Source organism: Phyllosticta capitalensis, assembly GCF_038381095.1.
Source record: "Phyllosticta capitalensis strain CBS 128856 chromosome Unknown BKA78scaffold_1, whole genome shotgun sequence".
Classification (NCBI taxonomy): Eukaryota; Fungi; Ascomycota; class Dothideomycetes; order Botryosphaeriales; family Phyllostictaceae; genus Phyllosticta; species Phyllosticta capitalensis.
In genome coordinates, this window is record NW_027117439.1 from 1257896 (window position 1) to 1284936 (window position 27041).

The 27041-nt window shown below is 53.5% G+C and overlaps 13 protein-coding genes across 13 annotated transcripts; 7 read left to right on the top strand and 6 right to left on the bottom strand.

Annotated features, from left to right (window-relative positions):
• Window positions 1-259: 259 nt before the first annotated feature.
• Window positions 260-1991, bottom strand: BKA78DRAFT_348522 (uncharacterized protein; the record flags this gene model as incomplete). The annotated part of the gene is made up of 2 exons (XM_066890651.1): window positions 260-1558; window positions 1617-1991. The coding sequence occupies 2 exons, from the start codon at window positions 1989-1991 to the stop codon at window positions 260-262; spliced, it is 1674 nt and encodes a 557-aa protein (XP_066749106.1).
• A 266-nt stretch (window positions 1992-2257) lies between these two features.
• Window positions 2258-5673, top strand: BKA78DRAFT_301950 (uncharacterized protein). The gene is made up of 4 exons (XM_066887399.1): window positions 2258-2659; window positions 2790-3498; window positions 3549-4468; window positions 4520-5673. The coding sequence occupies exons 1-4, from the start codon at window positions 2359-2361 to the stop codon at window positions 5512-5514; spliced, it is 2925 nt and encodes a 974-aa protein (XP_066749107.1). The 5' UTR covers window positions 2258-2358; the 3' UTR covers window positions 5515-5673.
• A 299-nt stretch (window positions 5674-5972) lies between these two features.
• BKA78DRAFT_291126 (uncharacterized protein) lies at window positions 5973-6908 on the top strand (the record flags this gene model as incomplete). The annotated part of the gene is made up of 1 exon (XM_066885845.1): window positions 5973-6908. One exon carries the CDS (start codon window positions 5973-5975, stop codon window positions 6906-6908), a length of 936 nt encoding a protein of 311 aa, XP_066749108.1.
• A 444-nt stretch (window positions 6909-7352) lies between these two features.
• BKA78DRAFT_8412 (uncharacterized protein) lies at window positions 7353-10360 on the top strand. The gene is made up of 3 exons (XM_066893839.1): window positions 7353-7418; window positions 7468-7625; window positions 7681-10360. Exons 1-3 carry the CDS (start codon window positions 7405-7407, stop codon window positions 10050-10052), a joined length of 2544 nt encoding a protein of 847 aa, XP_066749109.1. The 5' UTR covers window positions 7353-7404; the 3' UTR covers window positions 10053-10360.
• Window positions 10134-11739, top strand: BKA78DRAFT_8328 (O-methyltransferase-domain-containing protein). The gene is made up of 4 exons (XM_066893827.1): window positions 10134-10387; window positions 10433-10683; window positions 10733-11193; window positions 11246-11739. The coding sequence occupies exons 1-4, from the start codon at window positions 10214-10216 to the stop codon at window positions 11551-11553; spliced, it is 1194 nt and encodes a 397-aa protein (XP_066749110.1). The 5' UTR covers window positions 10134-10213; the 3' UTR covers window positions 11554-11739.
• Window positions 11740-12560: 821 nt separating this feature from the next.
• Window positions 12561-13690, top strand: BKA78DRAFT_8330 (uncharacterized protein). The gene is made up of 6 exons (XM_066893829.1): window positions 12561-12717; window positions 12776-12832; window positions 12894-12909; window positions 12961-13086; window positions 13150-13362; window positions 13412-13690. The coding sequence occupies exons 1-6, from the start codon at window positions 12715-12717 to the stop codon at window positions 13444-13446; spliced, it is 450 nt and encodes a 149-aa protein (XP_066749111.1). The 5' UTR covers window positions 12561-12714; the 3' UTR covers window positions 13447-13690.
• A 76-nt stretch (window positions 13691-13766) lies between these two features.
• On the top strand, window positions 13767-15351 carry BKA78DRAFT_301955 (uncharacterized protein). The gene has a single exon (XM_066887400.1). The coding sequence runs from the start codon at window positions 14124-14126 to the stop codon at window positions 15222-15224; it is 1101 nt and encodes a 366-aa protein (XP_066749112.1). The 5' UTR covers window positions 13767-14123; the 3' UTR covers window positions 15225-15351.
• Window positions 15352-15353: 2 nt separating this feature from the next.
• Window positions 15354-16874, bottom strand: BKA78DRAFT_301956 (uncharacterized protein). The gene is made up of 4 exons (XM_066887401.1): window positions 16428-16874; window positions 16008-16090; window positions 15870-15902; window positions 15354-15817 (listed from the first exon to the last, which is right to left on the bottom strand). Exons 1-4 carry the CDS (start codon window positions 16515-16517, stop codon window positions 15628-15630), a joined length of 396 nt encoding a protein of 131 aa, XP_066749113.1. The 5' UTR covers window positions 16518-16874; the 3' UTR covers window positions 15354-15627.
• Window positions 16875-17402: 528 nt separating this feature from the next.
• Window positions 17403-19044, bottom strand: BKA78DRAFT_291132 (putative integral membrane protein; the record flags this gene model as incomplete). Its single annotated transcript, XM_066885846.1, has 5 exons — window positions 17403-17671; window positions 17719-17848; window positions 17899-18744; window positions 18794-18871; window positions 18922-19044. The coding sequence occupies 5 exons, from the start codon at window positions 19042-19044 to the stop codon at window positions 17403-17405; spliced, it is 1446 nt and encodes a 481-aa protein (XP_066749114.1).
• Window positions 19045-19552: 508 nt separating this feature from the next.
• BKA78DRAFT_291133 (Swi5-domain-containing protein) lies at window positions 19553-19980 on the top strand (the record flags this gene model as incomplete). Its single annotated transcript, XM_066885847.1, has 2 exons — window positions 19553-19654; window positions 19711-19980. 2 exons carry the CDS (start codon window positions 19553-19555, stop codon window positions 19978-19980), a joined length of 372 nt encoding a protein of 123 aa, XP_066749115.1.
• A 491-nt stretch (window positions 19981-20471) lies between these two features.
• On the bottom strand, window positions 20472-21431 carry BKA78DRAFT_8431 (ubiquitin-conjugating enzyme/RWD-like protein). The gene is made up of 3 exons (XM_066893840.1): window positions 21210-21431; window positions 21029-21155; window positions 20472-20974 (listed from the first exon to the last, which is right to left on the bottom strand). The coding sequence occupies exons 1-3, from the start codon at window positions 21273-21275 to the stop codon at window positions 20490-20492; spliced, it is 678 nt and encodes a 225-aa protein (XP_066749116.1). The 5' UTR covers window positions 21276-21431; the 3' UTR covers window positions 20472-20489.
• A 1506-nt stretch (window positions 21432-22937) lies between these two features.
• On the bottom strand, window positions 22938-23844 carry BKA78DRAFT_8474 (uncharacterized protein). The gene is made up of 2 exons (XM_066893849.1): window positions 23741-23844; window positions 22938-23688 (listed from the first exon to the last, which is right to left on the bottom strand). The coding sequence occupies exon 2, from the start codon at window positions 23535-23537 to the stop codon at window positions 23052-23054; it is 486 nt and encodes a 161-aa protein (XP_066749117.1). The 5' UTR covers window positions 23538-23688; window positions 23741-23844; the 3' UTR covers window positions 22938-23051.
• BKA78DRAFT_348530 (uncharacterized protein) lies at window positions 23534-24142 on the bottom strand (the record flags this gene model as incomplete). The annotated part of the gene is made up of 3 exons (XM_066890652.1): window positions 23534-23688; window positions 23741-23813; window positions 23870-24142. The coding sequence occupies 3 exons, from the start codon at window positions 24140-24142 to the stop codon at window positions 23534-23536; spliced, it is 501 nt and encodes a 166-aa protein (XP_066749118.1).
• Window positions 24143-27041: the final 2899 nt, after the last annotated feature.

A 27041-nucleotide genomic window follows, 5' to 3' on the forward strand; every position in this document is an offset into this window, starting at 1 on the left:
GGAAATATGAGAGACTTCATACTAAAACAGAGCATAGTGGCATTCCTTTTCTAACGAAGGGGTAAACTTTGTGATTATATCTGCATCATGGTCATTGAGAGGTAGATTTCCAAAAGATTAATAGCTGTATGTATGGAAACAAAGTCTCTACAACAGACTACCTGACAACCACTACCACCAGTGACCAGATGTGAAGAAGTTTATGGAACAATGTCGAATCATGCAATTCTTCGGTGTGTATATCAATCTACTACAGCTACTAAAACTCATCTGTGCCCTCCAAAAACTCATCTGAGATCTGGAGAGGAGACACTACTTCCGAGTAGAAGACATTGTAGAAGTCTTTGTAATCAAAACCGATGTGGAGCCGGTTGAAATCGCAGAACAAGCATCGCTCTACAGCAATGCTGTACTTTTTGCCGACCTTGTCTGATACATCAGTGACGATTTGGACGAGGGGATTGCGACGGCGCTTGTGAATCACAAGACTCATTTGGTCCTCGGATTTGCGGGCTTTTTCCAGAACCTCGTCAAAAGACGTGCCGAAACAGATTTCTGTTAGCAGGATGCCCAGGTTGTACAGCGCCTCATCTCGAGGCTGATGAGGAGTCCAAGTTGAGGAATCATCATCTCGGGATCCTTCCTTCAGCTTTCTCTTCCGAATGTAAGGACTGTCGAACTTGATCTTCTCTCCGCACTTCAAGAAAAAGATGTCCTCCTTCTTCCAGAATGGATCAAGCCAAGGTGTATCATATAACTTCATCATGGAATTGGCAATGGCCGCGGCTATCTTCATTTTGGCTGGGTACCCAAATTGTGGGAACTTGCTTCTCGATGCGATGATTTCCTGGAGTGACACGAACGAGCAAGGCATGTGCTGGGCCTTTGGTGATCTTTGAAGAAAAAGACCATATTTGTTGTCGCCCTCGCTCTCATTGATCATGTACCCAACGCAAACATCGCCGTGAGTTCTCTTGGACGTGTAGAGAGTTTTGCAGATGTCAAAAATGCGCACAGAAGGTATCGAATGACAAGCACGGGGTGTAGCCCTTGGTGCAGGGTCCACAAATTTGATGCTTCCTCTCCCGCCCAACACTCCAGGTCGTGTATCGTTTGATCGTAGGGTATCTTTCTGTTCGACTGGAGCAATCTCCGCAGCTTCAATGTTCCATGGACTCGTGGATTCGGGAGGCAACGGTTCAGCTTTGTAAGAGAACAGCACTCCAAATCGGTGCACCCATGACGAGCTTCTGTCCGCATCTTCTCGAGGCCTGTCCAAACGAATACTGGCCATGTGCAAGTCGCTGCATTCGCAATCGAAGCAACACTGTATGAGCGAATGAATGGTCGAAGCTTGTCTTTGTAGACCGCTGAAATCAGGTAGTCGAGGTGGCGCGCTCTTTTTGGCTGGTTGCTGCTCAAGCTGAAGGATGGATTGGGTGAATTCACTCAGGGTCCGATTGTAATTTTTCAATTCTTTGAGCAGATCCTCGTAAACTTTGTTTAAAAGACTGAGTTTGATACGATTGAGAAATCTTTCGGGGTCCTGGTTGTGGACCTAGTCAGAAAGTCAGAAACTTTTACGTCCAAGCCACCAGCGAGGCCTTAGGACCAACCTTCAGCTTTTTGTCGAATTTTCCAATGACCTTGTTCAGCTCAATGACCGTTCCCATGAATGGCTCATAATCGGTGCCAAGTCGATTTTTGAAGGCCAGTTCGAGCTCCTGTTCTCTCCATTTGTCGCTGTTGTCGCGTGGGTCCTCGATAAGCTTCTCCGCATCGCTGTCGGACACGATACCGCGAAGTAACGACTTGCAGTTGTTGTGGTATATGGCATGCTCAATTTTGAGCAAGTTGTAAAGGAGTGATAGTTTTTCCCTGTATTTTCTGTATCTCTCGACTGATTCCGCAAGCTTAAGATACCCGTCTACGGCAAGCAGGGTGATTGGGACCGCCCCCAAAACAAGGCCGACGACCTCAATACCGGACATCGGAAGCTGATAAGCGGAAAGATTTGACAGCCAGACAGTTGTCTCTGGCGGACAAAAGACTCTGAGAGTGTTCGAACGTGGAGGCTCGCAGGGCGGTTGAAAAGGCTGCGGTGTCGAGAGCTGTGGTGTCAAAGGCCACCGCAAGGCTGATGATACTTATTTACAGCATGTCGATCTTTTCCTTCTTAATCTTCATGCATCACAATGAGGGGCTGATGCAAAAAACCATTTCTGCCCGCATCAGCTGATTACTTCGCTGACGGAGATTTGAGCCTCGTCCTGCCCTCCGAGTCGCAACGACCTGACAGCCAAACCCCATTGTCCTCGTTTGCATCCGAATATACCCACTCTCTGAGAGGCGAAAACCATGCCATCAATTGGTCGCGAGGCTGCGCATCGACCAAGTCCGATATCTGAAGAAGTTCACAAGTGCCTTGAGTCGTTTGATGGCCTGAAACGAAACGCACTGTCGCCCACTGCAGAAGACGTCGGAGAGATCAGCACTTCCAAAGTGTCGAATGCAGCAGACCGATTTCGTCTCTGGGTGGGAAATATTGGGGCGCACAGAAAAGATCGTGGCTCTCTCGACTTCCGACTGAAAGATGCACCACTTATTCAAAGCAACGTTTTGGATATACTGAGTGCCTTATCTAGTCGTATGGAAGAAGGCAAGTCCTATCTCAAGCTCATGTATTCTATAAAGACAAACTGCAACGACAAAAGGGGGAAACCCATTTCCATTTCTTTCATCTCTGTATGGTCAGAGCTGCATCCTCTCCTTTCGCTAACAGCCCGAAGCTTCTGCCATTTTGCAAGGTCGACGAGTCCCATTCGAGAAGCTTCCAAACCCTGATCCCGATGACGACTCAGGACAAAGGCTGAAGTCAGATTCCGACGCGGACTCGGACAGTGACTCCAATAATTCTGAGTCATCTTCTGAGGAAACCGAACTTGGTCAGCTCATGGATGGAATCGAGGAGAGAACTTCAATGCTCTTAAGAATCTCCATGGTGATCAGGAATCCAGCTCCTCGTGATCACTCCGCGTACTCGAATCAGGCCTTCACTTCTCACTTTGATCCGTATGACAAGGGTCGTATCCAAGACAAATTTAAGAACGCGCAATCACAACTCGTAGACAGGCTTGCAAGCGCATTATCAGCACGCCGAAAGTTTCTCAAGTATCGAAAGGAACGACATAATGAACTTTCTGCGGGACTTGAAATCTCAGAAGCAGATGGAAATGGTCAGAACCCCCCGCCTAGTATTGTTGCGACATCAATTCCCGGCCACATGAAAGACATGGCAGGCTGGGATTTGGGCGTGGATACATCGTCGGAATCAGGGGTAAGTGCAACGTCTTTCGCCCCGTCTTTTCAAGAAGAAGACAGCAGCGAAACGAGGAGGCTACGGAAAACACCACTCATGCCCGAAGAGGGCCGCCATGGAAGACCGTTTGAGTGCCCGATCTGCTTCAATATAATCTCAGTTAACGAAGGGTCCTGGAAGTAAGTGAAAGCTTCTTGGGAGAGATACGTTTCAATACTCACCGTAGCAGGAAGCATGTCTCCCAGGATCTTGCGCCATATATCTGCACGTTTGAGTCTTGTATCACACCTTTCCAAAGATTTGAAAGGTGCCGCGACTGGTTTGAGCATGAAGTGAGTCACAGATCGAAATGGAGATGTCCAAAAGACTGTGGGAGGAAATTCAACACGCGACAAGACTTGTTCAAGCATCTTTCGACACACCCCGAGCTCGAATTCTACCCTGAGTTGCCACCTGAGCTCACGAGGGCATGTCAAGAAAAGCCTGATTACAGTTCGCTGGTCGATTGTCCCTTGTGTGGGGAAAATCTTCGACTATTGCAACTGCAAAGTCACTTGGGAAAACATCAATATCAGCTCGCTCTTTACATCTTGCGAGATCACCTTGAAGACACCAGCATCCTGTACCATGATGAATCTGAAGTCTCGGATGACAATAGTGTCGACGAGCCTAAGAGCAGGAACCTCGAGCACGAGGAAGAGAACAGTACTTCAGGGGACTTGAAAGAGGAGGGAAACCCACTGCTCTCCATGGACCTCAACCATCCAATGGAACAAGTCCAAGTACAGGAGCAACAGGCTTTGCCGGAAGGTCCGACAGCAACTGGATCAATCTCAATTCCCTCGGACGAGGCTGAAAAATCCAGGGACCCTTGGTTCAAGAAAGATCTCGCGCCGTACCTGCAATTGCCCGCTGAGGAGTTCTTCGATACGGGTGTGGATCCAAACAAGGCCATCGACCCCGATAAGCTGGGACCTACTCGTCCGGCTCCTCAGGTTCAGCAGCTCCACGAGACCGTCGTTGGAAAGCTCGGCAAGACAATGGGTTATGCCAAAGAAGATGTTCAGGAGGCGCTGGCCAAGGACGAACCGAGCGCCATCAAGGATGCGTACCTGATTGTTCGAGAAAACCAAATCATGAAGGCGAACCGTATGTCTCACAAGTTTACTGAAAGAAGATTGGCTGACCTAGAGAATAAAGAGGGGTTTGAAATGAGAGCAAACGATGGCGCATCTCGAGAGAGTCAGGAACGGCGCGTTGAAGCGCATCAGCAGGGCACCGACGAGCATACCGTAGATCAAGAGGGAAACCGTCAGGGCGAGAGACCACGAGAAGGTCACGTTCAACAGTCTGCACAAGAACTCTATCAAGAAAGGCCAGAAAACCAAGCAGATGATCCGTTGGGCAATCTTGGACAGGTTTCACTCGAGGCCGATGCCCCCAAGCCCGAGGAGAAGAGGCTGCCTATCAAGTTCAAAGATGCAGTAGGCCGAAAATTCAGCTTTCCATGGCACCTTTGCAAAACATGGAGAGGCATGGAAGGGCTTATCAAGCAGGCGTTTTTACATGTGGACGTCATAGGACAGCATGTCCACGACGGTCATTACGACTTAGTGGGGCCGGATGGTGAGATAATTCTCCCACAGGTCTGGGAGACTGTCGTTCAACCCGATTGGACTGTCACAATGCACATGTGGCCTATGGAGGAGCCGCCCTTTCCCGGTAGACCAATGCCACCGTCACTTCCCTTTTCAACGGAACACGATTGGGTTCAATTGGGAATGCCGCCACCACAAGGGGGAGGGGCAACGACCACAGAAGGGGACTCAAGGCGACGGACATTCCCCCCCAAAGAGCCCACAGAAGCTCATTTCGAGCCGAATCCAACAGTCTCTGAAGATCCTGATGCGGAGGCTCCCATGATGCCTGCAGGTCCGAATCAAAACCAGATGCAGCAGCAGATTTTCCGCCAGAGGATGGCGCAACTCGCGCAATCCGTCACCCCGGCCGAGATTGCAAAGATTCGTCAAATGCAAGGTCCGAAGGCTGCTGGTCTGACCGACGATCAGCTCAGGCATCACATCGTTCTATTGAAGATGGCCCAGGCCCAAAGAGCGCAACAGAACCCCCAAATATCCTTGTCACAGGGAGAGTCAAGAAGCGGATGGAGGACGAATGAAGGCCGTGGTAGGTAGAAATAAACTTTCGGTCCTGATGCGCTGGTAGGGGTTTAGCGCTCCGGGCTGATATGCTCCCTAAGTGTACTAGCCCTATTAGTACTGGCGCTGTGCGGCTTAGGCCTGCCCCTACACCTTATATAAACTTCTTACCTCACGTCCTAGACCCTAGACCTGCTCTCCCGACACCTCTTTTGTTGCCCTACCCTAATCTATTATGCCCTACCCTTTATCCTGTCCGACACTGACCGGTAGCTAGGGGGTGTAGATTACTGTAGTTCTCGCCTATTGCTGCCATACTGGGAGATGGACGACCTTTTCGCCTGCCACACCCGTTATTTACCTGTCTGCCTGAGGGCTCGTGCAATCCCGGCTCGCGGCTCAATGCTGCTCCGGGCGAAACATAGTACCAGGATGAAGATCCTGATGCGGCCCGCGTAAAATTCGCCCCAGGGAAAGATGAAAAGGAAGAGGAGATGGTATCGTCGCTAGACCCCAGTGAAGAGCTTCTGCGGCACTCCCAGCAAGTAGTGGAGCCTGAAAACACGTCGGAACTTAACAGACAAAGGAGCAACTTGGGGAGTGGTTTGGCCGATACTCTCCGCCTCTCACCTGCCACTGAGGTTGGAACGTCTCATGCGCGCACGGTATCCCCATCAGAGCCAGACGAAGATATCGAAAAGCCCAAGGGAATCCTCCGCAAGCCAACGGAGAAATTTCCTGAAGACCCCAATCCCATCCGTGAAGGTGTTGCTCCAATGAAGGATTCATTAAAGAGCAAGGACGTTCCGCCGGATGCCCGCTGGACGAAAATTGACCGCCAATTAGTTTGTCCAGAAGCCCTAACTGAGGCCAAGGAACGATTCGAGGAAAGGATAGATTGCGTCATTATCCTTAGGGTTCTCACAAAGAAAGAGATCCAAGCGTTTGCTGACCGAACCCGGCAAATTCGAGAGTCGAGGGCTGAAGCCGAAGGACCATATGAACAAAACACTACAGAGAGTGAGATGGCTAATTCTCCCGAGTTCAACGAAGAGATACAACCAGGCGCCTCGTATGCGCCATCATCATCCATCAATATGCAGTCGGGGTCACCTTCAGCCATCTCTTCTCGAGATCAAGGTGATGAGTTGCAGGATGCCCGTGGAAACCATCCAGAAATGACTCCCTCTTTGGATGTGGACTCCAGCAACGCCGCAAAGCGGATGCCGCTCAAACGAGATGTCTTTACCCTCTGGGAGAAAGGTGATCAGGTTGCGTATTTTCACAACGGGAATCCCCGGGACTTGCGAAACGGGTTCACTATCTCTGAAGTATCTGAAGACAGAGCGAATCGGATTACTTACGTACTCAAAAAGGGGAGGACGACGGTCAAAGGAGTGCCGGAGAGAGTTATCCGATATTCAAGGTAAAAGAACAGACCTCTCAGGGCGTCCCACTTCAGTGCCTGCGTTCACGGCACACCGACATGGTACTGTTCACAAGGCTGTATGTTTCTTGGAGGCACATACTCATCAGGGTACTGTCCGAGTCACAACTGAAATCGCACCCTGTACGTCGTGCGGTCGAGTTTGGGGTCATCGTGACGTGGTGGATATGTGTTGCATCCTGACTCGTTCACTGCTGCTAGCGGCCGGCCTAGTTTTGGGAGCTCCCTCGTCGGGCGGAGCGTGGGAAGGACATGATGAGATTGTCAATCATGGGAATGAGATTGTGGGGTTAGTGAGGTCTCTGCGCAGGTGTCTTGAAAACACGTTGAGGGAAAGTTGATGGCAACTAGGCGCGTCAACCGTGCAGCTCGAAATTTACGTCATTGTGTAAGGATAACGCGTCGCTAACTTTACGGAGACGCGACCCCGCCGACTCTCCACCACAACAAACACATTGGCAGTCGCCAACGCCGCCATCATGGGTATTACGGGGTAATACACATCATGAAATTCAATTGGACGTCGGCTAATGCCACAACAGCATCTGGGACATTATCGGCGAGGGAGAAGTCACAGAAATCGCCCAGCTTGCCTCTGATCATTTTCGGCGCACTGGCCGGCCGCTTCGCATCGCCGTGGATGAGGCGGGATGGCGATTCCACAATCTGAATGAGCATCAGGTCAAAGATATCATACGAGGTCGCGCTCCGTCTTCTGACTTGACTAAACGGTGCTAACATGCGTGCGTGGATAGAAAACCCAGGTGCCAACCCTGTCGAACGACTCTTGTTTTTCCGCATTACTAAGATCTTGAAGTTGAATATTCAGCTTCTCTTCATCTTTGACGGCCCTAGAAGACCCTGGAAGCGGGGTGGACCCGCTGGACGCGTCGACTACTCAAAAATCAACGTGCTACGGAAGCTCCTCGACCGACTACGCGTTCCACATCACCGAGCACCCGGCGAAGCAGAAGCAGAATGCGCTCGACTACAACAGATGGGAATCGTGGATGCTGTGTGGTCTGAAGATAGCGACACATTAATGTTTGGTTGCACTTTGCTTTTTCGCACCCACAAGGTCGACAAAGACGGCAACAGAAAAGGCCAAAAGAAGGACGAGAGCCGCGTGCGTGTCTATCGTGCGCAAGACATTCTGGACAAATATCAACTTGATCGAGAAGGAATGGTACTCTTTGCCATGATGGCTGGTGGTGACTACAACAGACAGGGCTTGAAGGGATGCGGACCGACCCTGGCATTGAGAGCGGTCAAGAAGGGTTACGGCAAAATGCTCTGCAACACTCCCCAGAGTCGCCTTTCACATTTCAGATTCGAGCTTCTAAACTTTCTGAAAAACAAGGACGTCGAAGTCCCTGCCGACTGGCCGCGCCCGCTACATTTCCAGCATTACAACGAGCCGGTCACCTCCAGCAGCGAAGAATTGCGTAGTCTTCGAGGTCTTCGACATGGTTGGGGCGTAGAAATAGACCAGGAAAAGCTCAGGCAATTCTTGATTGAAGAGGTGCAATTGTCGACCAAGGACTTTCTACGCCATGTCTGTCCTGTGCTACTCGCCCGACAGCTCTGCCGTGGGCGTCCTGTTGGTAGTCACGTTGATACACAAAGGGTTCCTTTCAACGTTGAATTTGTCGGGTCGAGGAAAAAGGTGGAAGCTGACAGCTCTGAAGGACGCCTGGAGCGAAAGATTCGCTTCCTTCCTCATGATCTTGTGAGTTTTGATTTGACAGTTCGACCAGAAGAGGAAGATTGGGAAAAGCTGGCGACCAAGGCCAACGGCGAGTTCAATCCGCTTGCCAAGATTGAGTGTGAGATTCTCGACACGATTCTCCGCCATGGCCTGCCAGCCTCTGTTTTCGAAACACCCTCGTCTCCTCCGAAACGAAACCGGAGGCGGACGGATGGGCGTTCTGAAGAGGGATTGAACGGTGAATCTGCAAGCACGGCCGAGGCTCTTCGTGGTTATCCAATAGCGCGAGGGCCATCTCCTTGTCGTGACACCGAGGCAAGCAGAAAGCGAAAGACCAGGCACCCGGAAGAGGACCGTCAGCTAGCTGCCAGACGAAGGCTCGATGCGGACTTACCTGTAGGCCGGGTCTCTTCTTTCGATGGAACGGAAGACTGCCAGACGCCGACAATACCTACAGCGCGAAACCCACGAGCACCAAGGCCCCGGGCTCCCAAATCCTACAACAATGCAGATATCATACGCGCAGCGATGAGATCCAATCCAGCAGCAGGCGTCACAGGTTCAATGCCGGCCACTGTACCTGCTAGGCCCAGAGCAAGCGAACCTGTCTTCACTCCTGAAACACCTGCAGTACAGGAGAGGCCGCGGACTACCGCGTCTACCACGCAGAGGCCACGACCTACAAAAACGCTCAACAACTCGAACACAATCCGCGCTGCAATCAGCAACAATCCCACAGCGGGATCGACGAATTCAACATCGGCGAGCGCCCCTCGCAGCAGACCCAGAGCAGCCGAATTCATCAATCCCTTCGCAAACTCTCCGCCCCGCACTACGTCTAGGAAGAGAGTGTTAGATATTCTCGAACTGAGCTCGGAATCGGATTCAGGCAGCGAAGATGACCTTTTTGTCAGCCGTGGCTCAAATCCGACAAGGCCCTTGGCCAGTACTTCGCCGGGCTTGCTGACTGACGTCCCTCCGCCTGCGTTGGACACACCTCGACCACGACAGAACGAAAGTTTGGGGGCGGCCCGTCGACGTGCCCCCTCCACATCGACGGACGATCACAGATTTGCAATGGAGCTCCAGGCTCAACTCGACGCCGAATGGATGGCAGAGCCTACATCCCCCGCTTATCGTACACCCCCTGCTGCAGGTGGTGCGATGGCTAGCTTGAATCAATTGGCTGAAAGGCGACCATCGCCTGTTGCTGAACAAATGGATGCAGCATCACCAGATCCTCAGCCTGCAGAAGCGCTTTCGGCTCGGGATGCTGTGAGAGCTCATTGGGCGAGATACGGGGACGTGGGCTCGAGTCGCAACGACGCTGGTCGGCTGCAAGCCACGCGCAGAAAATCACTGTCGTCAAGTGGGGCAAACTTGGTAGAGATTGAGTGCATTGACCTGACTTCGGACTGATTCTGACATCTATAAAACACAATGCAGCGAAAACCTTGTAGAGCCGCTGCGGCGCGAGTTCCATAGCATTGGCGTCTTGACTTTTTGATCAGCGATTTCACACCTTTCCTTGCATCGATACCCCAATTGACTGTTTCAAAGCTCTTGACCAACCTCACACCATGTCTATGGAACTGGAAAAGCTAGTGGATGGTCTGGTTGCCGCCAAAAACGAATTCAACACAGCTTTAGGGGAGGAGCGCGAGGTCAAGCGCAAGGCCCTGATTGAGCTCGCGGGACAAATTATCACTGAGGCCCAGGAGCCATGGGAGAGGATGTTTGACTATATGACCCAGGTATGTCTGCCATTCTGGAAAATTATGTGGTGCTGACATGTGTAGGCCGCCGAAATGTCGGTGTCGCGAACGTTCATGGAATGGAGGGCCTTTGACCTTATTCCCGATCAAGGCAGTATCTCATACGACGATTTCGCTGCCAAACTTGGCGCAGATGTGGTGCTTGTACGGCGATTTTGTCGGATCCTCGTCGCGCGTAAAGTTCTTGTCCAGGTTGGAGACGATGCCATAGCGCACACAAACCATTCTCGTGAGGGCAAGCATCGTAGTGCTCATGGGGCATACTTCAAGATTGCGCAAGTAGCGACAATTCAAGTCTGTCAATATGCTGCTGACAATTGATAGACACGACTGCCTTTGCAAATCTGCGCCTGATTGGCCTGCCTACTTTGAAAAGTATGGTCGTAAGGAGCCCAGCGAGCCAAGTTTTACGCCGATGTCTTTCTCGCATGGAGAAGATGCGTCAAACTACTGGGACATTCTGTACAGAATCCACGTTGACACCGTTCAAATGTGCATGCAGGACCTTGACATTGTGCTTCCAGTCAGCGGCATGTTCCCCTTCAAATGGATTGCCGAGAACTCTCATCTTGTGGCGCCTGATGCTCCACTCGTTGTGGATATTGGCGGTGGCAGGGGGCAGTCATTGCAAGGCATCATGGAAGAGTGTCCAGAGATTCCTGCGGAAAGGCTCGTTCTACAAGATATGCCGTCTGTGATCGAGAACGGGAAGCAGCTTGAAATTGAGGCTCTGGAAGACATTCAGAGGGTGCCGATCGACTTCTTTGTGGACCTACCAGTCAAAGGTATTGAACGACTGAATGACCAAGTTCGAAGGTCGTTGCTGACGCTTTGAAGGCTCCCTGACATACCTGCTCCGCCGTATCATCCACGACTGGAATGACCGAGACTGCGTCAAAATTCTCTCCAACATCAAGGCCGTCATGGCGCCCGAGTCTCGCATTCTCTTGATGGACCACGTCATGCAGAGCTCTCCGCATCCAATTGGCACTACATCAGACTTGATCATGATGAATGTCGGGGGCAAAGAGCGGTCGGTGCAGGAGTGGCATGCTTTGGTCGAGAAGGCAGAGCTGCAGTTGGTCAAGATCTGGCAATATCCATACTCGTCCGCTGCTGTGGTTGAGTGTAAGTTGAAGGCCTAAAGAAGCAGTGGCTCCAGATATCAGCTCCCTTCTCCAACAGGAAAGGCTTCCATATCTTCCCTTTCAGAATCCTCAAGCAATTTTGGAAGGTCCGTCAAAGCTCCGCGGCACACATTTTCAGTGACGCCAGATCACACCATCGTCGCTGTGCACCCATAAGCTCACTGGCTGAGATCTGCTGCCATCCAAAGACGATTGCCTCGGAAGTCCGCCCATTTCCCGTGTCGCCAATAGATAGCGGCCTCGCGCACCGCGTATCCGACGTACGCGTCTGGCGCACGAAGGTGGTCTGCATCATGTTCGAACACAAGCCGCCACTGTGATTTCCTTGATGTACGTCCAGGCCTAAAAAAAAAAATCAGTTCGAGTTCTATGATCCCACCAATCAAGAATATAAACTGGGAAGTCGAAGACGTATTGAGCGTCGCGGCATGGATGCTTGGAGCGGGTATCGCGTCTCAGCGTTGGATTATGGATCAAAAAGCCTGTTTCATCTTCCGATGGTATATGGCGCTTTGGGACAGCAGCGCGAGGCTAGACGCGCACTACAACATCTTCGCTCTCATGAACAATGGGAGAGAGCCCACGACGACCAGGCGGGTGCGACGATGTTTATTCTCATCGGGGATCATCATGCGAGGGTTGCGGCCCAAGGCTCCAAGGCTGCAGTGGTCAAACACAAGGGGGCCGGCGGCCGATAAGCATGGCATTTGCAGTCTGCACAATCAGACACGTGTCAGCGGGGAAAAGACAAAGAGGGGCAATGGTACAGCAGAAGGAGCAGTGGGAGCAGCAGCAGTAAAAGTAGCAGGAGCAGTCAGTCAGCGTGTGCGTGACGCGAGCTGCATTTGAGCGGAGGCGGGGCAGTCTCGACCGTCAGCCAAAAGAGACAACCACGTCCGTGGTCCAAGACGCGCTCTTTCTTCACTCCCGCTCGCTTCATTCCGACAGCCAACTCTGTACGAATACGCAGTCAGACATCCCAGCCAGACAGACGAGCGGACCGGCCCGCTACAACTGCAAAGTCAAGGAAGCTTGAGCAGGATCCCGTGCCGCCACCAGAGCGAAGGAACCTAGCCTTGCCCAGCAACCAACTTCATACATCTGATCCTCTCGGCCTCGGCTGACTGCCTCAAGCCATCCGTCAACGCTCAAGTCGCCATGGTATGCTCTCCACTAGGCTGCGAGCAAGCAACGCACACTGACAACCTTGACTGCGTAGTCTGCGGACCTGAGCCAACAACAAGTCGATGACTTTAGGGCCGCATTTGCTGTCTTTGTACGTGGCCCCCACCGATACGACTGAGCCATGTCCGAGCTACTAATGATGTCGGCCGCAGGACAAGAATAGTGATGGTATGATGCTTTGACCATGGCGGTGTCTGTCCTGACCAGCGTGCACTGCAGGCGTCATTACAGCAGAGGAGCTCGGCGAGGTGATGCGCTCGCTCGGCCAGGAGCCTACAGAAGAAGAGCTCCGCGACATTGTCAACGAGCTGGATGTTGACACGTCGGGATCAATTGACTTTGAAGGTCTGTCCGCCCGCTGTTGTCATTCCGTTCGAGCTCCAAGCTAACCATGGTGCGCACTTTCAGAATTTCTGAAGATGATGGCGGCCAAAGCAAAGAGCATGGACTCCGAGCAGGAGCTGCGCCAGGCCTTTGCCGTTTTCGACCGGGACGGCACCGGTACGATTGACGCGGGCGAACTGTCCCATGTGCTTAAGTCGCTAGGAGAGAAGCTGTCTGAAGCCGAGATTGAGGAGATTATCAGACAGGCAGATGTGGATGGCGATGGAATGATTGACTGTGAGTTTATCCAAAGCTGAAGCAGTCCTTTTGCTGACAAGGTGTCGAGACAATGAGTTTGTGCGCTTCATCAAGTCGCAATGACGACGCAGGAATGCCGGGAGTCATAGTTGTGCAAAAGCGTCTGGTGGCTTTGTGAAAAATGCGAACTTTTGAGTATCTCTTGACCTTTGACCATTTGATGCCGAGACGTGATGACTGCCCGTTCAGGACATTGCCAAGGTCATAGTTGCCAACTGCGGGAAGTGGATGGTCCTGGAGTGAGACATCATTTGGTCGGGAGTCTACAGCGACACGGAGAATAATTTTCCGGACTACGATGGACTCGAGGGCCTCCTTTTAGTCGACGACTGCAAAGACATCAACCTGACACAAATGGCGAGAGTAGGGATGGTGGATCCGCGCGGGGATTTTGGGGCCGTGCAGAGAGCAAGCAGACCAGGCGGCTATCACGGCGTCCTCGTCTGGTCCCATCGCTTGCCTTGCGCGTTTCATCTGCGGCCACACTCGACGCTCGCTTCTGCTCCTCTCGACTCGACCGCGCCGACCGCCACAATATACCTACTGCCATGGCGCCCTCCTGCTGCTGGCCTGGTTCACCTCTCTCTTTACTTCTCCAGTCCGCTAGTCGGTTGTCGTGTCGCCTTACCAAGTCCTTCTTTCTCTTCTGCTTGCGTTGAATCGTTTGCTTTGCTACGAGTTGATCTCGTTCCAGTCATTCTTTTTACTACAAACCACCTTCATTCATTGTCTTGACCAAAATGTACGCACCCAAGAGCATTCTTTTGGCCGGTCTGGCCGGCTACGCCGCGGCGGGCACCACGCTGTGGGACGGCCGCTTCAACGCCAAAAGCGAGAGCAACCTGGAGAACTGGTCATGGTCGAACCAGGCCGGCGCGTACCAGTACTACATCCACGGCACGGGCAAGCTGGCGTCGTACGTCAACTTTGCGTCCGACTTCAAGAACCCGGCCGACACGGCATCGGACCTGGGAGCCAAGATCACCATCGACTCGACGTCGCAGTGGAACAGCGACGGCATGCTGCGGACGGAGCTGATTCCCTCGACCGATGCCGCCATCAACGAGGGCACCGTCTACTACCACTTTTCGCTCATGCGCAAGGCCGAAAACGCCCCCAACACTGGCTACGAGCACCAGGTCTGCTTCTTTGAGAGCCACTTTACCGAGCTCAAGTACGGCCTCATCAGCGGCGAGAGCGGCACCGCGGACCCGGCCCTGAAATGGTATGCCAACTCGGAGAGCCAGTGGAACGCCACGCTTGCCCCTGGCGTCTGGCACAACGTCGCGTACGAAATCGACTTTGACGGCGGCTCGGTCTCGTACTACCACTCGACGGGCGCAGACGACCTCAAGAAGGTTGCCGGTCCCGTCAGCGTCTCTGCTTCGTCCAACGGCGCTGACTGGCATCTTGGTGTTCTCCGCCTTAATGCCGGCACCGACGACACCAAGGAGGACTGGTACTTTTCCGGCGTGTACATTGAAAAGGGCGACCTGACGACGTCCGTTGCTGGCGGCAAGGCTTCTTCTGGCAGCGCCTCGTCGGGCTCTACCTCGTCCGCCGCCTCTGCTGCTGCCGCTGCGGTTGCATCGACTCCGGCTGCTGCTGTCTCATCTGCCGCTGCCGTCTCGACTCCTGCCGCCGTCAGCTCTCCGGCAGTTGCTTCCACCCCTGCTGCCCCGTCTACGCTCGTCACAATGGTGAGCTCCGCCGCTCCTTCGGCCGCTGCTACCACCGCTGCGGCTGCCGCCGCCGACAGCACCACCAACTACAGCAGCGAGGACGCGTCGGCGCTGTACAACTGGTACGAGAAGCTTGTTTCGCTGATTGGGCTCAACTAAAGCGGTGAGAGGGTAAGGAAAGGGGTGTGGAGTAGGGGAGATGAAGTTTCAGGGGGTTTCATGTTCTTGTAGATATGGATTTTGCTTCCACTGGTAGGGGCGGAGAAGGAATAACAAGAGATTTCGTGACTGATCTTGAATTATTCATGGAAGTGTGTCTTTTTGTGCTGCTATGGTGTCATCCGCCATGCGTTATGACTTGTGAGCCTTTAACCGGCTGTGGCCAAAAAGTGCTTTCTGCCATTGAAGAGTCGGGCAGGAGCTGTGCCCTCTGCCGCATATATCATCTGTCAACTCTGTCACAATCAGCCAATGAGCCAGCGAACGCTGATTCCACGGTCAAATCGAGCAGCGTCGCCCACAATACAGAATCGATGCAGTTCAATTACCAGTAACTTCAACTTTACTTGGCTTGCGTCCCGCCACCTTGCGCCCCTCCTCCCCGTCCTGCTGCTGCCGGGGCAGGCTCCGCGCCGACATCGTCCTCGAATTCCTCCTCGTACTGGCGCCACATTTCGGCATCGCGTACGCGGCGCTTTTGCGCGCGCATCAGCTGCTCGTGTGCGATGAGGCGGCGGTCCGCTTCGACCATGCTGTGGATGGATAAGCCAGCTGGTACAGAAAGGGGAAGGGGGTTGAACTAGCCTTCCGAAAATCATGCCGCTCATTTGGAGGAATCTGCAAGGTGTGAATCAGCTTGGGAATGAATTGGATGCGGCATAAGCTTGCTTGGACATAGGAAGGGATAGAGACGGGGAAATTCAAGGGGAAAGGGAAGCATACACTTTGAATTGTATTGTAAGGTTGCGGTATATGGGACTGAACATCCAACCGGCGCCGGCGAGGACGGCAGAGTAGATTCCCCACTGTCCAAGAGATGGATTAGTCATTTTGCGGTAGGCGTATATGGCGGTAGAAATGTCTTTGCTGATTGCCTGCTTCTTTCCTTGCTCGTGGACTGCCCTGACCGTTTGTTTCTCGTCGTGACGGCTGATAGGTGGTAGGAAACGGACGTCCTGAATGATGGTAATGACGAGAGAATGTACAAGAGAACGAGGACTGTATCGGCGTCCCAGTCCTCGGGTTCCAGAACTGCCCAAAAATCAAGAGCTCTATACGTTCCCCCCGCTAGTCTTTTCTAGAAAAGAAGACGACGAAAACAAATAGATGAGATCGAGAAATAAGAAACGAGACGTGACATACCTTCGCAGCACCAACACCAGCGCCCCTCGCCGCAACCCACGCAGCACTGTTGATCTCCTCATCCTTCTCCAGCGATCCATGTCTGCGCATGACTGACGCTCTTGCTCTCCTGGCGCCGAACCACCTGGGTCGACAAGCGGATGAGATTGGAAGAACGGACAAATCGACAGTCACCCAGCTGGTGACCCAATTGAGCAATTGGCGCCTCAATTGATCTGCCAGTCGACCAAAGAACGCGCCGCTTCAAGCGTGACGCGAGCCGCACGCGACCAGACTCTGGACCCTGGAGCAGTGGTTGCCGGGCAGCGATTGGCGGTTCGTGAGATGCCAGTGGTCAAGTGTCCGTCGTGTGGTTGGACTGCGCCGCTGAGCCCGCAGTAATTCAGTCTGGTATGTCGTATGGCGTGAAGCAGTTCCGCCGTCCCGATGTGCGCGGAGAAGCAGCTCTCACTCCAGAGCGTGTCTGGACCAGACGAGCGGGGCGGGCGACGTTGGCGACGACGTCATCTGCCGAAGATGCCGAGCAAAAGGGCGACAACACCACGACTTCGAACTCAAGACGGAGATGAGAATGAGGGAGTCCATTGAACTGACAATAATTTCGATTCCATCTAAACGGATGAAAGCTGCTACAAGTCATCCGAGCAGCCCAAAATCCCAGGTAATCATTATCAACACAAGAAGAGAAAAATACAGCATCCCGCCCTCCCAGCCAATGCCCCATCCCAAGTCCCACCCACCAGACCAGAATGCGAGAGCGATTGAGAGAACAATGCCACACATGCATATCCAACCAAACCAATTGACTCCATGCAAGCCCTGCGCGCTGCCTCGCTCGCTCGCCAAGTCGTCCCGAGACCAAAGGAAGAAAGAGAAAAACAAAGCTGTTCCTGACAGAAATGCAAAACCCCAATTCATGTAATCTTCAAGCGGCACTCTGCTGTTTTACTTCTAAACCCCCACGCCGTCCGTCTCTCATGCGGCCGAGCCATTTAGCGGCGCCCTTCCATTCGCCTTGTGCTCGACGTCGTCCTTGTCGCGGTCGTCCGCACCTTCGTCCTCAGAAATGAGGCCCTCGAGCTCAAATTCCTCCGCATCTCTTAGCCGCTGCTCTTCCGAAGCCGAATGTGCGTGGCGAGGACGGCGGGTGCGCGGCGCGCCGTTGGTTCCCAGGGACACAGGGTCGGCTTTGGTTGTCTCGGGCCACGCGTACGTGGCATAGATATGGAGGAGCATGTTGACAACTGGCCATTGTTAGATTTGAGCGAGCGTGCTTTTTGACCAGGCTTACATAGGTATAGCAGGAAGGCAATGCTGTAGAGAATCAGAACGTAGGAAACGTGTGTGACGTGTGCGTCAGAGAGCAGTGCCATTTGCTCTTCAGTGGCGCCCATAAACAGGAATCCAGATGCGTAAAGGAGCTGTGAAAAGTTAGCAAACAACTTCTTCCGTTGCTTTGCGTTGGACATACGAAAGGCGGCAAATGTTGCCAGCTGTTGATCTCGGTGCCGTCTTCGCCGACTCCATTCTTGTCCTTGAGAACAAAAGAAATTTCAATGATTCTGGTAAGACCCGCGCCCATGAGGGTGTATCCAAAGATCGAGTGGACCATGGTGGACAGGGGCAGAGTCTGCGCGTGCGCAGACATGGCGAATCCAGTGAGAAGAATGACGATGCCTGGAATCAGATTCCTCTTCGGTCTGCCGTCCCTGCTCCTGCTCAACCAGATGCCGACAAGACCCGCGCACCACCACACAATGCCCATGGAGGTGTGCTGCAGGTCGTTGTGCACCCACGGTCCTCCCCACCGATGTTCCGTAAACGTGTTGACGCAGCCCCATGCCGCAATGGTGAAGGAATCGAAGAATTCTTGGCTCCGTCCGGTCCTCCTCAACCATAGCTGGCCAACCAAGAGGAGAATGGTCATGATGATGCCGTAGGCGATGAAGGCGCTACCCATGATGAAGTGAGCCAAACACTGGCCCAGGTGGTCATCGCGACAGAAGCCCAGCGACGTGATGCCTCCAAACAGCATCTGGATCCACGCCAGCAGCGGCATGAGCTTTCCCACTATCCCGTGCGCCATGACGACATGTCTCCTTATCCTCCCGTGGATACCCTTTTCGAGATGCAGCTTCAGGTAGATGCCGAAGATGACTTGGAGGAACAGCATGAGCATGAGGGTTGGCGCATATTTGCCGTGAACATTGTCAGGGGCGAACTGGCGGCCTTTGTGACTGTGTCCCAAAAAGTATCCCAAAATGGCCAGGACGGCGGCGGTGGTTTGGAGGGGAACGTGCCATCTCGATCGGGTTATCTAGGGCAATGTGTGAGCGCGAGGTCGATAAGAGACGTGATATACGCACGCCCAAGACCATGCCAGTGGGGAAAAGGACGCCCCAGGCGAGGGTCTGGATGAGGATATGGATCCATAGCACCGAGTCCTGAAAACAATGTTAGCAAAGCAGGTGGCGGGATGGTTCGATGTCCTCACGATTGGATCCGCAGACACGCCCGACCCTTCTGGAATGTCCTCCATGTGGTGTTCGTGGGCACGAGCCGTGGCCGCGAGACAGAGCAGCGCGGCTAGGCCTGAGGAGCGCATCGGCTTATACATGCTGGCGGGTTAGCCAGGCAGTTGCGACGGAGGTGAGACGAAGGCTGCGGCGGAGCAGGCGGGAGGTGCGGAAGGATTGGAATCGCAGGAGAGGGGTTTCGAGAGGGGCTCAAGGCGACGGGAGTGAGGGCGGGAGACAGGAGAGGGTGTTTTGGTTGCAAGGTGTTGTTCAGCAGTCAATCAGGCGTGATGCGCACAGCACATTGGCAGCAGTTGCGGAGCACCTGGCAGCTTACGCGCAAGTCAGTCGAGCCAGGACCAGCGAGCGGGAAACTAATGGTTGCCGTTGAGTGGTTCCTGGCCACGGCCTCACAATCCACATGAGAAAAGTCGCACAACTTGTCAACCACAATTCTTCTCCAACACTGTCGTCATTCTGCAACTGAAGGTTGATGCGGCGACATCCCCTTGGCGCCAAGCTGTCTCGTTGCTTATTCCGGTCTGTTTTTGCTTCGCCGAGCCTCTACCCCGTCCGTCCTCGTCAGGCGATCTACTCCGTGCGCTCGACATGGCCGAAGCAGAAGACCATCATGATCAACATGGTCCAATTCCAGGAGCAAACGAGGGCCAGTCTGACGAAAAACCTGAAAAGGTAGAGGACAAACGTCTGGTACGTTGCACTTTATGATCCGCAAACTGCTCCACCATCTGACCAATGGCATGCAGGCTGACATGAAGCGACGCACCGCCGACCTCGACGCCGCCTTGGCCGACGTCTGCGCGCGGAGGGCCGACCTGGAGAAACACTTTGGCCAGCATGGTTCCCGCACTGCTCTCGAAGAGGCCAAAGCAGTCATCAAGGATCACATACGTCTTCTACATTCTTATAACGAAATTCGTGACGTCGGCCAAGGTCTCATGGGCATAATTGCAGAGTCTCGCGGCGTGAGGATCAAGGACGTCTTGGAAGAATTTGCTATTTCTGCCAAAGACTGAGACTCAATACACGACGCAGTTTGCCCCAGACCACCCACAACTTGCTCAACCGACCACAGGAGAGGAGACATTTTCTGCGAGCAGATTAGCTGGACAAAGTCAACACGCATGGGAACGGCGTTGGGAGAAACAAAACCAGAGTCTCATGTCTATGCTATTATGTGAGGTTTCAGATACCGCGTATCCGCATCTGAGTCTATCGCTATGCTGTGACCACTCGAGCCATGTGTGTAAATGGTCCCCCATGAGCTCCATGCCATCCTGCATGGAAAGACGCCGAGCAAATGCATGTGTCACTCGCATGCGCCCCGTCGTGTCAAGCTCTCTGGCTGTGCCCGCCGGACGCCTTGCTGCGAATTGAACGTGGAAAGCAAAAAGAGCAAACGCAAAAATGAGCCGAAACCGAAAGCCAGAAAGGTGCCGCCATGTACCGAGAGAATGCAAAAGGAAAGGGTTGTTGACGCTGAATTGTAGAGCATGGCACTGATTACGCCGGCTCCAGAGTCGACTTAATCAGTGTCATCCTCGCAGCTCTCTGACTCTGCATTTTCCATGTCCTCGTCGTCGTCGGCTTCAAAGTCGTCCATGTCGGAGTCGGAGCCTCCAAAGGATTCTGCGTCGCTGTCTTCCCACTCCATGAACATGTCGTCGTCCTTGACCGTCTTGAAGGCGTCTTCGTGTTTTGGCATGGTGAAGCCTGCGGGAATGTCCTGCTTGCTAGTCTCCAAGTCCTTCAAGACCATCTTCTTGTATTGTTCGGGGTCCTTGCGCAGCATGACACCCGCGTCGACGTTGGCTGGAGAAGAAGGTTCGGCGTCGTCGAGAAGCGAGAGAATCGAGAGCAACACCGACTCTACCCGCTGGGCTGGCGACCAGCGTTCCGAGGCCAGTTCACCCGACATTTCGTCCTCGCCCGGAGGATGCAGAATGGATATGCAGAGGCGGCCGTCGGCGTATACGTTGGGGTGGTAGAGTGGACGTATAAACTTGAAATCTGCAGAGTTCCCATGTTAGCCAGGGCCATGGATGTGCGGTGTGAGTGTGGTACCTGGCGGACTGTAGGGGTAGTTTTGGGGAAACGTCATCTTGGCCTTGAAGTAGCCGCCCGAGTAGAGTGAGTCGGGGTTCAGGACGATAAGGGCGACGCTCCACTCGAAGACATTGTCGTTGATGAGCTGCATGGGCGTGTCAGTCTTGTCGGTAGCACCGTGAGAGTCCAGGGCGCTTACCTCGATGTTGGTCCAGGTCTCCTTGGACAGGGCCTTGTACTCGTTCATCAAGACTCGCTCAGCCATGTTTGGCAAGGTGGACGAGCCCGCGAGGACGTTTGAGAGCGACTGACGGTGGGGAGAGAGCGTGAAGGGCGGTTGGGAGGATTGAAGGTGGTGAACAAGCCGTGAGCGTGACCAACAAGGTAATGTCCGCAAGCGTCAGGCGGCGAGGTCGTTGCGCATAAGGCTGACGGCAAGTGCGGTCCGACGCCGGCTGGGACCAGGAAGGCAAAGTCGAAGGCAAAGTGGCAGCAGTCGGCGGAGCGATCAACGAAGACGACGACGGGAGGCTTCCTGTCCTTGGATATGACGATGTGGTTGGTACTGTAGCAGCTTACTAGGAGTAAGTCGCGGCGGATCCAACCTTGAGGCCTTCCTGGCTTCGGGCATGGTGAATAGCGTCGACGCCTACTCGATACATGTTGCAAAAGCCACGGCCCGTTTCACCTTGGGCAGACGCGAGGCGCTGCATCATGCACCGTTCATTGCCCATGTGGCAAACTGCAACAGCGGCAAGAAGGCCGGTCGTGACGATGCATCCCGGTGTTGAGGGAACCGCTAGACTTGGGCTACAGTATATACGAATGTATGCCTGACCCGTCAGGCATCCAAACGGGAGACGTGGCATGTGCGTCGAGTCGCCCACGGGTGGCGGCCTCATGGTTTGTTGAGGAGACGGTTCCAAAGTCTTCACCCCGTTGAAGAGCATCCCTTTCGCCATTTCAAGAAGTGAACGACGCGGCATCAGAAGTTGGAAATGTCCTTTCTTCCTCGAGAACCCGCTTGAAGCGAATCCATCAATGAAAAAAGAGGTCGCGTCAGCCCGCGGTAGTGCTATACGGGCGACACTGTGCGAGGCAACATGGGCAAGCCCAGAGGCAGCCTCGCGAATTCAAAAAACTAGATTAATCAAAGAAGAGTCCGTAGACTCGTTTCAGAGATTAAACTGAAAAGAACAGATACTACACTTGATCTAAGCCAAAAGGCAAAGAGAGCTGGAGAGCAAAAGTGAGTCGAGAGGGGGCCGGCTTTTTATACACGATTTGGAGAGCAATCCTGACATAATCAAGGGGGGGCCTTGGCTGAGAAATTTGCAGGCAGCGGCCGATGGTGTGATTGGCACGGCCCACAACCGGGCCAAGCTTCCGTTCCAGGCTCGCCCGTCTGCACTCATCCTTTCCGCTTGAGGACGCGGTACGACGACAACTGCCGCCGAGGCCTGCGCCGGTCGTCATCATTGGCTGTTGCCGAAGCAGTGACAAACACCATCTGCTCTTCTTGGGAGTTGGGACCCACGAGAAGTCTGTTGGGAACCCTTCCTCTTTCTGGAACTATGACTGTGGTGTCGACTTTGGCAGCCGAGATCCAGTTGTGAGTACGGGTAGACCTGCGCGTGTTGCACCAAGGGACGCCATTTTGGAACTGCATCTCTAAGAGTCTGGTCCGATGTTCTGTGCCATTCGAGCCTCTTCTCCGGGGATGAGCCGCCCCGTAAAAGTGTCACCTCCAAGGTGGGACAGAGGGACAGAGTTTGGAGGATTCGACCCGCTCGACTTCTTTCGTCATCACTCATCACTGCAACACTCGATGACGGTCATGGACCAAAGACTGGCGCTAAATGAGGAAAGATTGGTTGAGCCCATCGACTTAACCAGAATAGAAAGTTCTCGCTAGAGGGTGCCAGCCTCGACCATCATGCTGTGATGCCAAAACACCACGGCATCGATGCTTCTCTGACCGAGGCAGACTTGTCAGCAGTAAACTTCGGGTGTGCTCATTAGGTCGCAGTTCTGCTGATTTTCACGGCGCATTCGACCGAGACTTGGAGAGATGACGTATGGATTTCTGTTGTATGTCAGGTTTGAGATGACCCTGCTTGACTATGAAATACGGCCGATGGCAAAGAGTCCATTCTCTTGAGATGTCTACCCCATAACAACAAACAACAGAAATCGAGACCCTCGACCGGCTCAAATTATTGAATAGATGCTGGCATGCTGCTATCAGCATCCAAGTCCTCCGCATGGGCCACCGGGAGCATTCAGACGTGGCCAGACTTCTCGAAAGTGCAGATTCAGGGAGAAGCCAAGTCGTTGTGCATGCAACCTTATCCAAGTCTCTAATCCGAATTGTAGGAGGGTCATTTCCATCCACTATCGCGACAGAACATGTACTTCTGTCTATCCCAAATCGCCATCTGCTCGTTTGTATGCCCCAATTTCGCCCAATCGATGGTGTTCCACTGAACCAAGGAGCGCCATTGAGGTTTGTGAGTGCCGATATCATTCGAGGTTCTTCTCCGTCTTGGTATCCTCACCGTTGGCGGTAGATGCAGTTTCAGAGTGCATCCCATCCTGAGCCTCGTTGTCCACGCCATGCTGCTGTCGGAGCTTGATATGTTCCAGTAGATCTGCAGGCATCCAAATGTCTTTGCTTACTAGAATAGGCAGATGAGCTGTGGCCAAATACTTCAAATCGAGTGAACTTACAGTCAAGGATGATGTCAAGCGCGACGTGAAGATCTCCGTCGACCTTCATCGATTCCAGGACTTCCGTCAATTCCTGCACGTGAGTGTCAGCAGTCTTTGGCAATGCAGTACGGGTGAGTACTGATAGACCTGACGCTTGCGCTGCATCGCAGCCTTTTGATCTTTCTCCAGATCTCTCTTCACCTCCTCGAGGCACTTCAAATTCCACTCTAGCGCTTTTTTGCGCGTCTGTAATTCTTTCTCCTCCTCACTCAAAGCTTTTTTGCGCTCCTGTAGGGCTCTCTCATCTTGGTCCACCGTTTTCTTGCCAGTCTGAACAAAGTCCTCGAGCCTCTCCAGCGCGCTCTTGCGCGCCGCCAGGTCTGACTCTTCAACATCTGAGGAGCGTGCGGGGCCTGGCATATTGGTTGACTGGTGAGGAGTTTCTGAGATGCGATATTGGTTCCACAGAGTCTCGGAAAACTGTGTGGCGGAGCAGCGGTGGGTGAAGTGGTAGAAGCGGTAGTGTTGTTGTTTTGTTCCGGTGGTGCGCAAACGCAAGAAGTACTCCCACATGCCCACAAACCCACGTGGCTGCCCCAAGTTGGGCAGGCGCGCCTCAACGACTCATTCCTAACCTTTGCGCAAACAGTCCATCATGAGCTGTTGATCGGCTGGCCGACTCGATGAGAGAGCGGACAACAAAAAAGATAAGACCAACTCCAACGCATGGCTGCTTGACTGCTTGACCTTCTCGTGACTACTCTTCCTTGATCGATTCCTTTGTTTTCGAGGCATCTACACGGTCCTTATTTCCACCTTCCTTGGCAAGCTTGACAATGTTGCTTTCGTCACCCACCATGACATGTGCAGTTGTCAACACCACATGGACAGAAAGCAGAGCCGCAAAACGCCACAGTGGGTGACGAAAGAAATTGCTAATCCGAGAATCTCTGTCGCCAAGTGAAAACACATAGAGATATGGAGTTCTCAAGCGCTTGATGCCTTCAACATAGAGAGAATTTTTCTCTTGATGGATAGGCACAGGGAGCATCTAGGCACTTGCACCTGAAGGTGCGACGACATGAAGCTGAACCTAGGTTGGATTTCTTTCCTCACCTACTGTGACCCCAGCAAACAAGGAGTCATCAAGTACGCAACCAGGGATAGGAGACTCGGTTTTCATTCGCCAGTCCTTATGGCGTGAGGAAAGGAAATATATCAGACATCTGTCTGTCCTGCTTCTGAAACGTAGCGAACAAAGCGTTTATCTTTCTGTTTTGAGGGCATTGCCGGCCCATCCATCCATCCACCCACCCATCCAGTAGCCAGTCATCAGCCATCATCTCAAACTTCCTTCGCCGCAACGCGGCAGCAACAAGTCCATCCATCCCATACCCCAAAACGCCATTCGCTATGCAGCAGCAAGCAAGTAGTATTTAACCCACAAAACAGCGAGGAAAGCAAATGAGCGGGAGACCTCAGGGTCCACCAGGAAAGCTCGCTCGAGTCCGGAAGGACATACCGGAGGAGCGAGCCAACAGCAGTCTTTTTGTTGTTTTTGTAGCAGTAGTAGCATCTCAGAGCTCGATGGCGTCCTCGATGCTGTTGCCCGTATTGCGGTACTTGGATGCCGAGGGGTGGACCTGAGGCCGGACTTGCTCGTCCTCCTCTTCCTCTTCTTCGTCTTCTGCCTGCTCTTCGCTCTCACCCTCACCATCGCCCTGTTCGTCATCCACACCCTCTTCTGCTTCGTCCTCTTCTTCCCCACTATACCCGTTGTCCGACACAAAGTCGTCATCCGGCTCCTCGTCTATCAGAGCCTCCTCATCAATCTCGTCATCCAGGTCTTCCTCCTCCTGGGCCTGATCGTAGTCGCCGTTGCCGTAGTAGTCGTCTTCTGCGTGTTGGTACTGCTCACCACGATCTTGGTCATGTGTGGTTTGCCCGTGATATGCCAAGTGGTCTTCATCTTCCTTCTCTTTGACCTCACAATCGTCCACGTTTGCCGAGAAAAAGTCATCTCCATTTCCGTCCGCGGGCGTCGCGTCCTCGTCATCGGACGAAAGGACAATGACGTTGGGGTCCTCCGCGGGGACGCCATTGCTCTTAAGAGGAACATCGGGGGCAGACTGGGTGGACTGAGCTTGCTTAGGTTGAGCGCCTTGTGGGGGACCATGGGACGCGGCGGTTGAACCAGATGTTTGGGCAACACCATGTCCGTCCTTTGGCAGACGGTTCTGTTCCAAACCTAGCCCAGGCTTCTTCGCCGGCATCGTATCCGGCGTTTTACCCTTGTCGGCCGGCTTGTTTGCCAGCCAACGCGCGCCGCCATACTCGGAGCGAGGGAGAAATTTGCTCTGGCGGCCCCAGTACTTGGGCAGGCTGCTGGATGCTGCTGTCGGCGCCGCCTGACTTTTGCCGAAATGCGAGCTGCGAAAGTCGCTGTATGAGCGGGCAAGCGGGTCGTCCATGGAGCTCTGGCTGTGGCGTAGCGATTCGCGCTCATTTTCTTCGCGCAAGCTGCGCAGTGCATTGATGTCGTCCATGAAGGATTTGGTGAGGCTGCGACACTTGGCGACGAGGGGGTCGTTGGCGTCGGCGTCGTCAGCTCTGGAGATGCTCGACGGAGTGGCCGTTGGTTGTTCGCGAGAAACAGCCCTCTTTTTGCGATCAGGCGGAGTCGTGGAACGGCTTGCCGTGAACTCGAAACCTTCAGGCGCATCCCGCACCCGTTTTCTTCTGTTCGGGTAGACATCGTCGGGATTTATGCCCATGGCCTTGAGCCGAAAGAAGTCCGTCTTTGTTGTACTGATGCGGCCGTCGAAATTGCTGCCAGGTGGAATAAGAGGCTGGCCAGAAAGGAAGCTAGCGCGGTATCTAGCGGGCTGCTTGGAGACGCGAAAGTCTTCATTCTGTGGTGCCAATGCTTGGGACCGTGAATGACTTGCGCTCCTCCGCTCCCATGGCAATATAGCTGCGCTTCGATCCGATGCCGTCGATGGCGGCCTTGGGGGAGGATCCATGGACCGATTCTGGCGCGCCATGATATCTGCAATGCCAATGCTCGAGCTGAACGAGTCCTTGAACCCGTTTCGGTCGCTCTCGAGTGAGATGCTGGGCCTCATCGTGCTGGCAGTCATAGTGCTCTTAAAGTCTTGCACGTCGTTCTCGATTCTGCTGTCGCGCGTTCCTCGGGAGGCGGAAATGACGGCCGTCCGCCGTGCTTTACGTCGCTCACGGGCGCGGCGCTTGTGTTTGGCGGCTGCGCACGAGTCTTTCCATAGCTTCACGTAGCGGAGTGAAAGCTGGTTAGCTCGGA

Bases quoted from the DNA above. Each gene is read 5' to 3' on its own strand.
- BKA78DRAFT_301950 (XM_066887399.1), top strand. From the start codon at position 2,359: ATGCCATCAATTGGTCGCGAGGCTGCGCATCGACCAAGTCCGATATCT. The intron at 2,660-2,789 runs GCAAGTCCTATC...AACAGCCCGAAG, and splicing joins ATCTAGTCGTATGGAAGAAG to CTTCTGCCATTTTGCAAGGT. The intron at 4,469-4,519 runs GTATGTCTCACA...TAGAGAATAAAG, and splicing joins CCAAATCATGAAGGCGAACC to AGGGGTTTGAAATGAGAGCA.
- BKA78DRAFT_8412 (XM_066893839.1), top strand. The intron at 7,626-7,680 runs GTCGCGCTCCGT...GTGCGTGGATAG, and splicing joins GGTCAAAGATATCATACGAG to AAAACCCAGGTGCCAACCCT.
- BKA78DRAFT_8328 (XM_066893827.1), top strand. From the start codon at position 10,214: ATGTCTATGGAACTGGAAAAGCTAGTGGATGGTCTGGTTGCCGCCAAA. The intron at 10,388-10,432 runs GTATGTCTGCCA...TGACATGTGTAG, and splicing joins TGTTTGACTATATGACCCAG to GCCGCCGAAATGTCGGTGTC. The intron at 11,194-11,245 runs GTATTGAACGAC...GACGCTTTGAAG, and splicing joins TGTGGACCTACCAGTCAAAG to GCTCCCTGACATACCTGCTC.
- BKA78DRAFT_8330 (XM_066893829.1), top strand. The intron at 13,087-13,149 runs GTCTGTCCGCCC...GCGCACTTTCAG, and splicing joins GGGATCAATTGACTTTGAAG to AATTTCTGAAGATGATGGCG. The intron at 13,363-13,411 runs GTGAGTTTATCC...CAAGGTGTCGAG, and splicing joins TGGCGATGGAATGATTGACT to ACAATGAGTTTGTGCGCTTC.
- BKA78DRAFT_301955 (XM_066887400.1), top strand. From the start codon at position 14,124: ATGTACGCACCCAAGAGCATTCTTTTGGCCGGTCTGGCCGGCTACGCC.
- BKA78DRAFT_301956 (XM_066887401.1), bottom strand. From the start codon at position 16,517: ATGCGCAGACATGGATCGCTGGAGAAGGATGAGGAGATCAACAGTGCT. The intron at 15,903-16,007 runs GTATGCTTCCCT...CACACCTTGCAG, and splicing joins CTTACAATACAATTCAAAGT to ATTCCTCCAAATGAGCGGCA. The intron at 15,818-15,869 runs GCTAGTTCAACC...ATCCATCCACAG, and splicing joins AGCGGCATGATTTTCGGAAG to CATGGTCGAAGCGGACCGCC.
- BKA78DRAFT_8431 (XM_066893840.1), bottom strand. From the start codon at position 21,275: ATGGCTGAGCGAGTCTTGATGAACGAGTACAAGGCCCTGTCCAAGGAG. The intron at 21,156-21,209 runs GTAAGCGCCCTG...ACGCCCATGCAG, and splicing joins AGACCTGGACCAACATCGAG to CTCATCAACGACAATGTCTT. The intron at 20,975-21,028 runs GTACCACACTCA...GGAACTCTGCAG, and splicing joins CTACCCCTACAGTCCGCCAG to ATTTCAAGTTTATACGTCCA.
- BKA78DRAFT_8474 (XM_066893849.1), bottom strand. From the start codon at position 23,537: ATGATATCGGCACTCACAAACCTCAATGGCGCTCCTTGGTTCAGTGGA.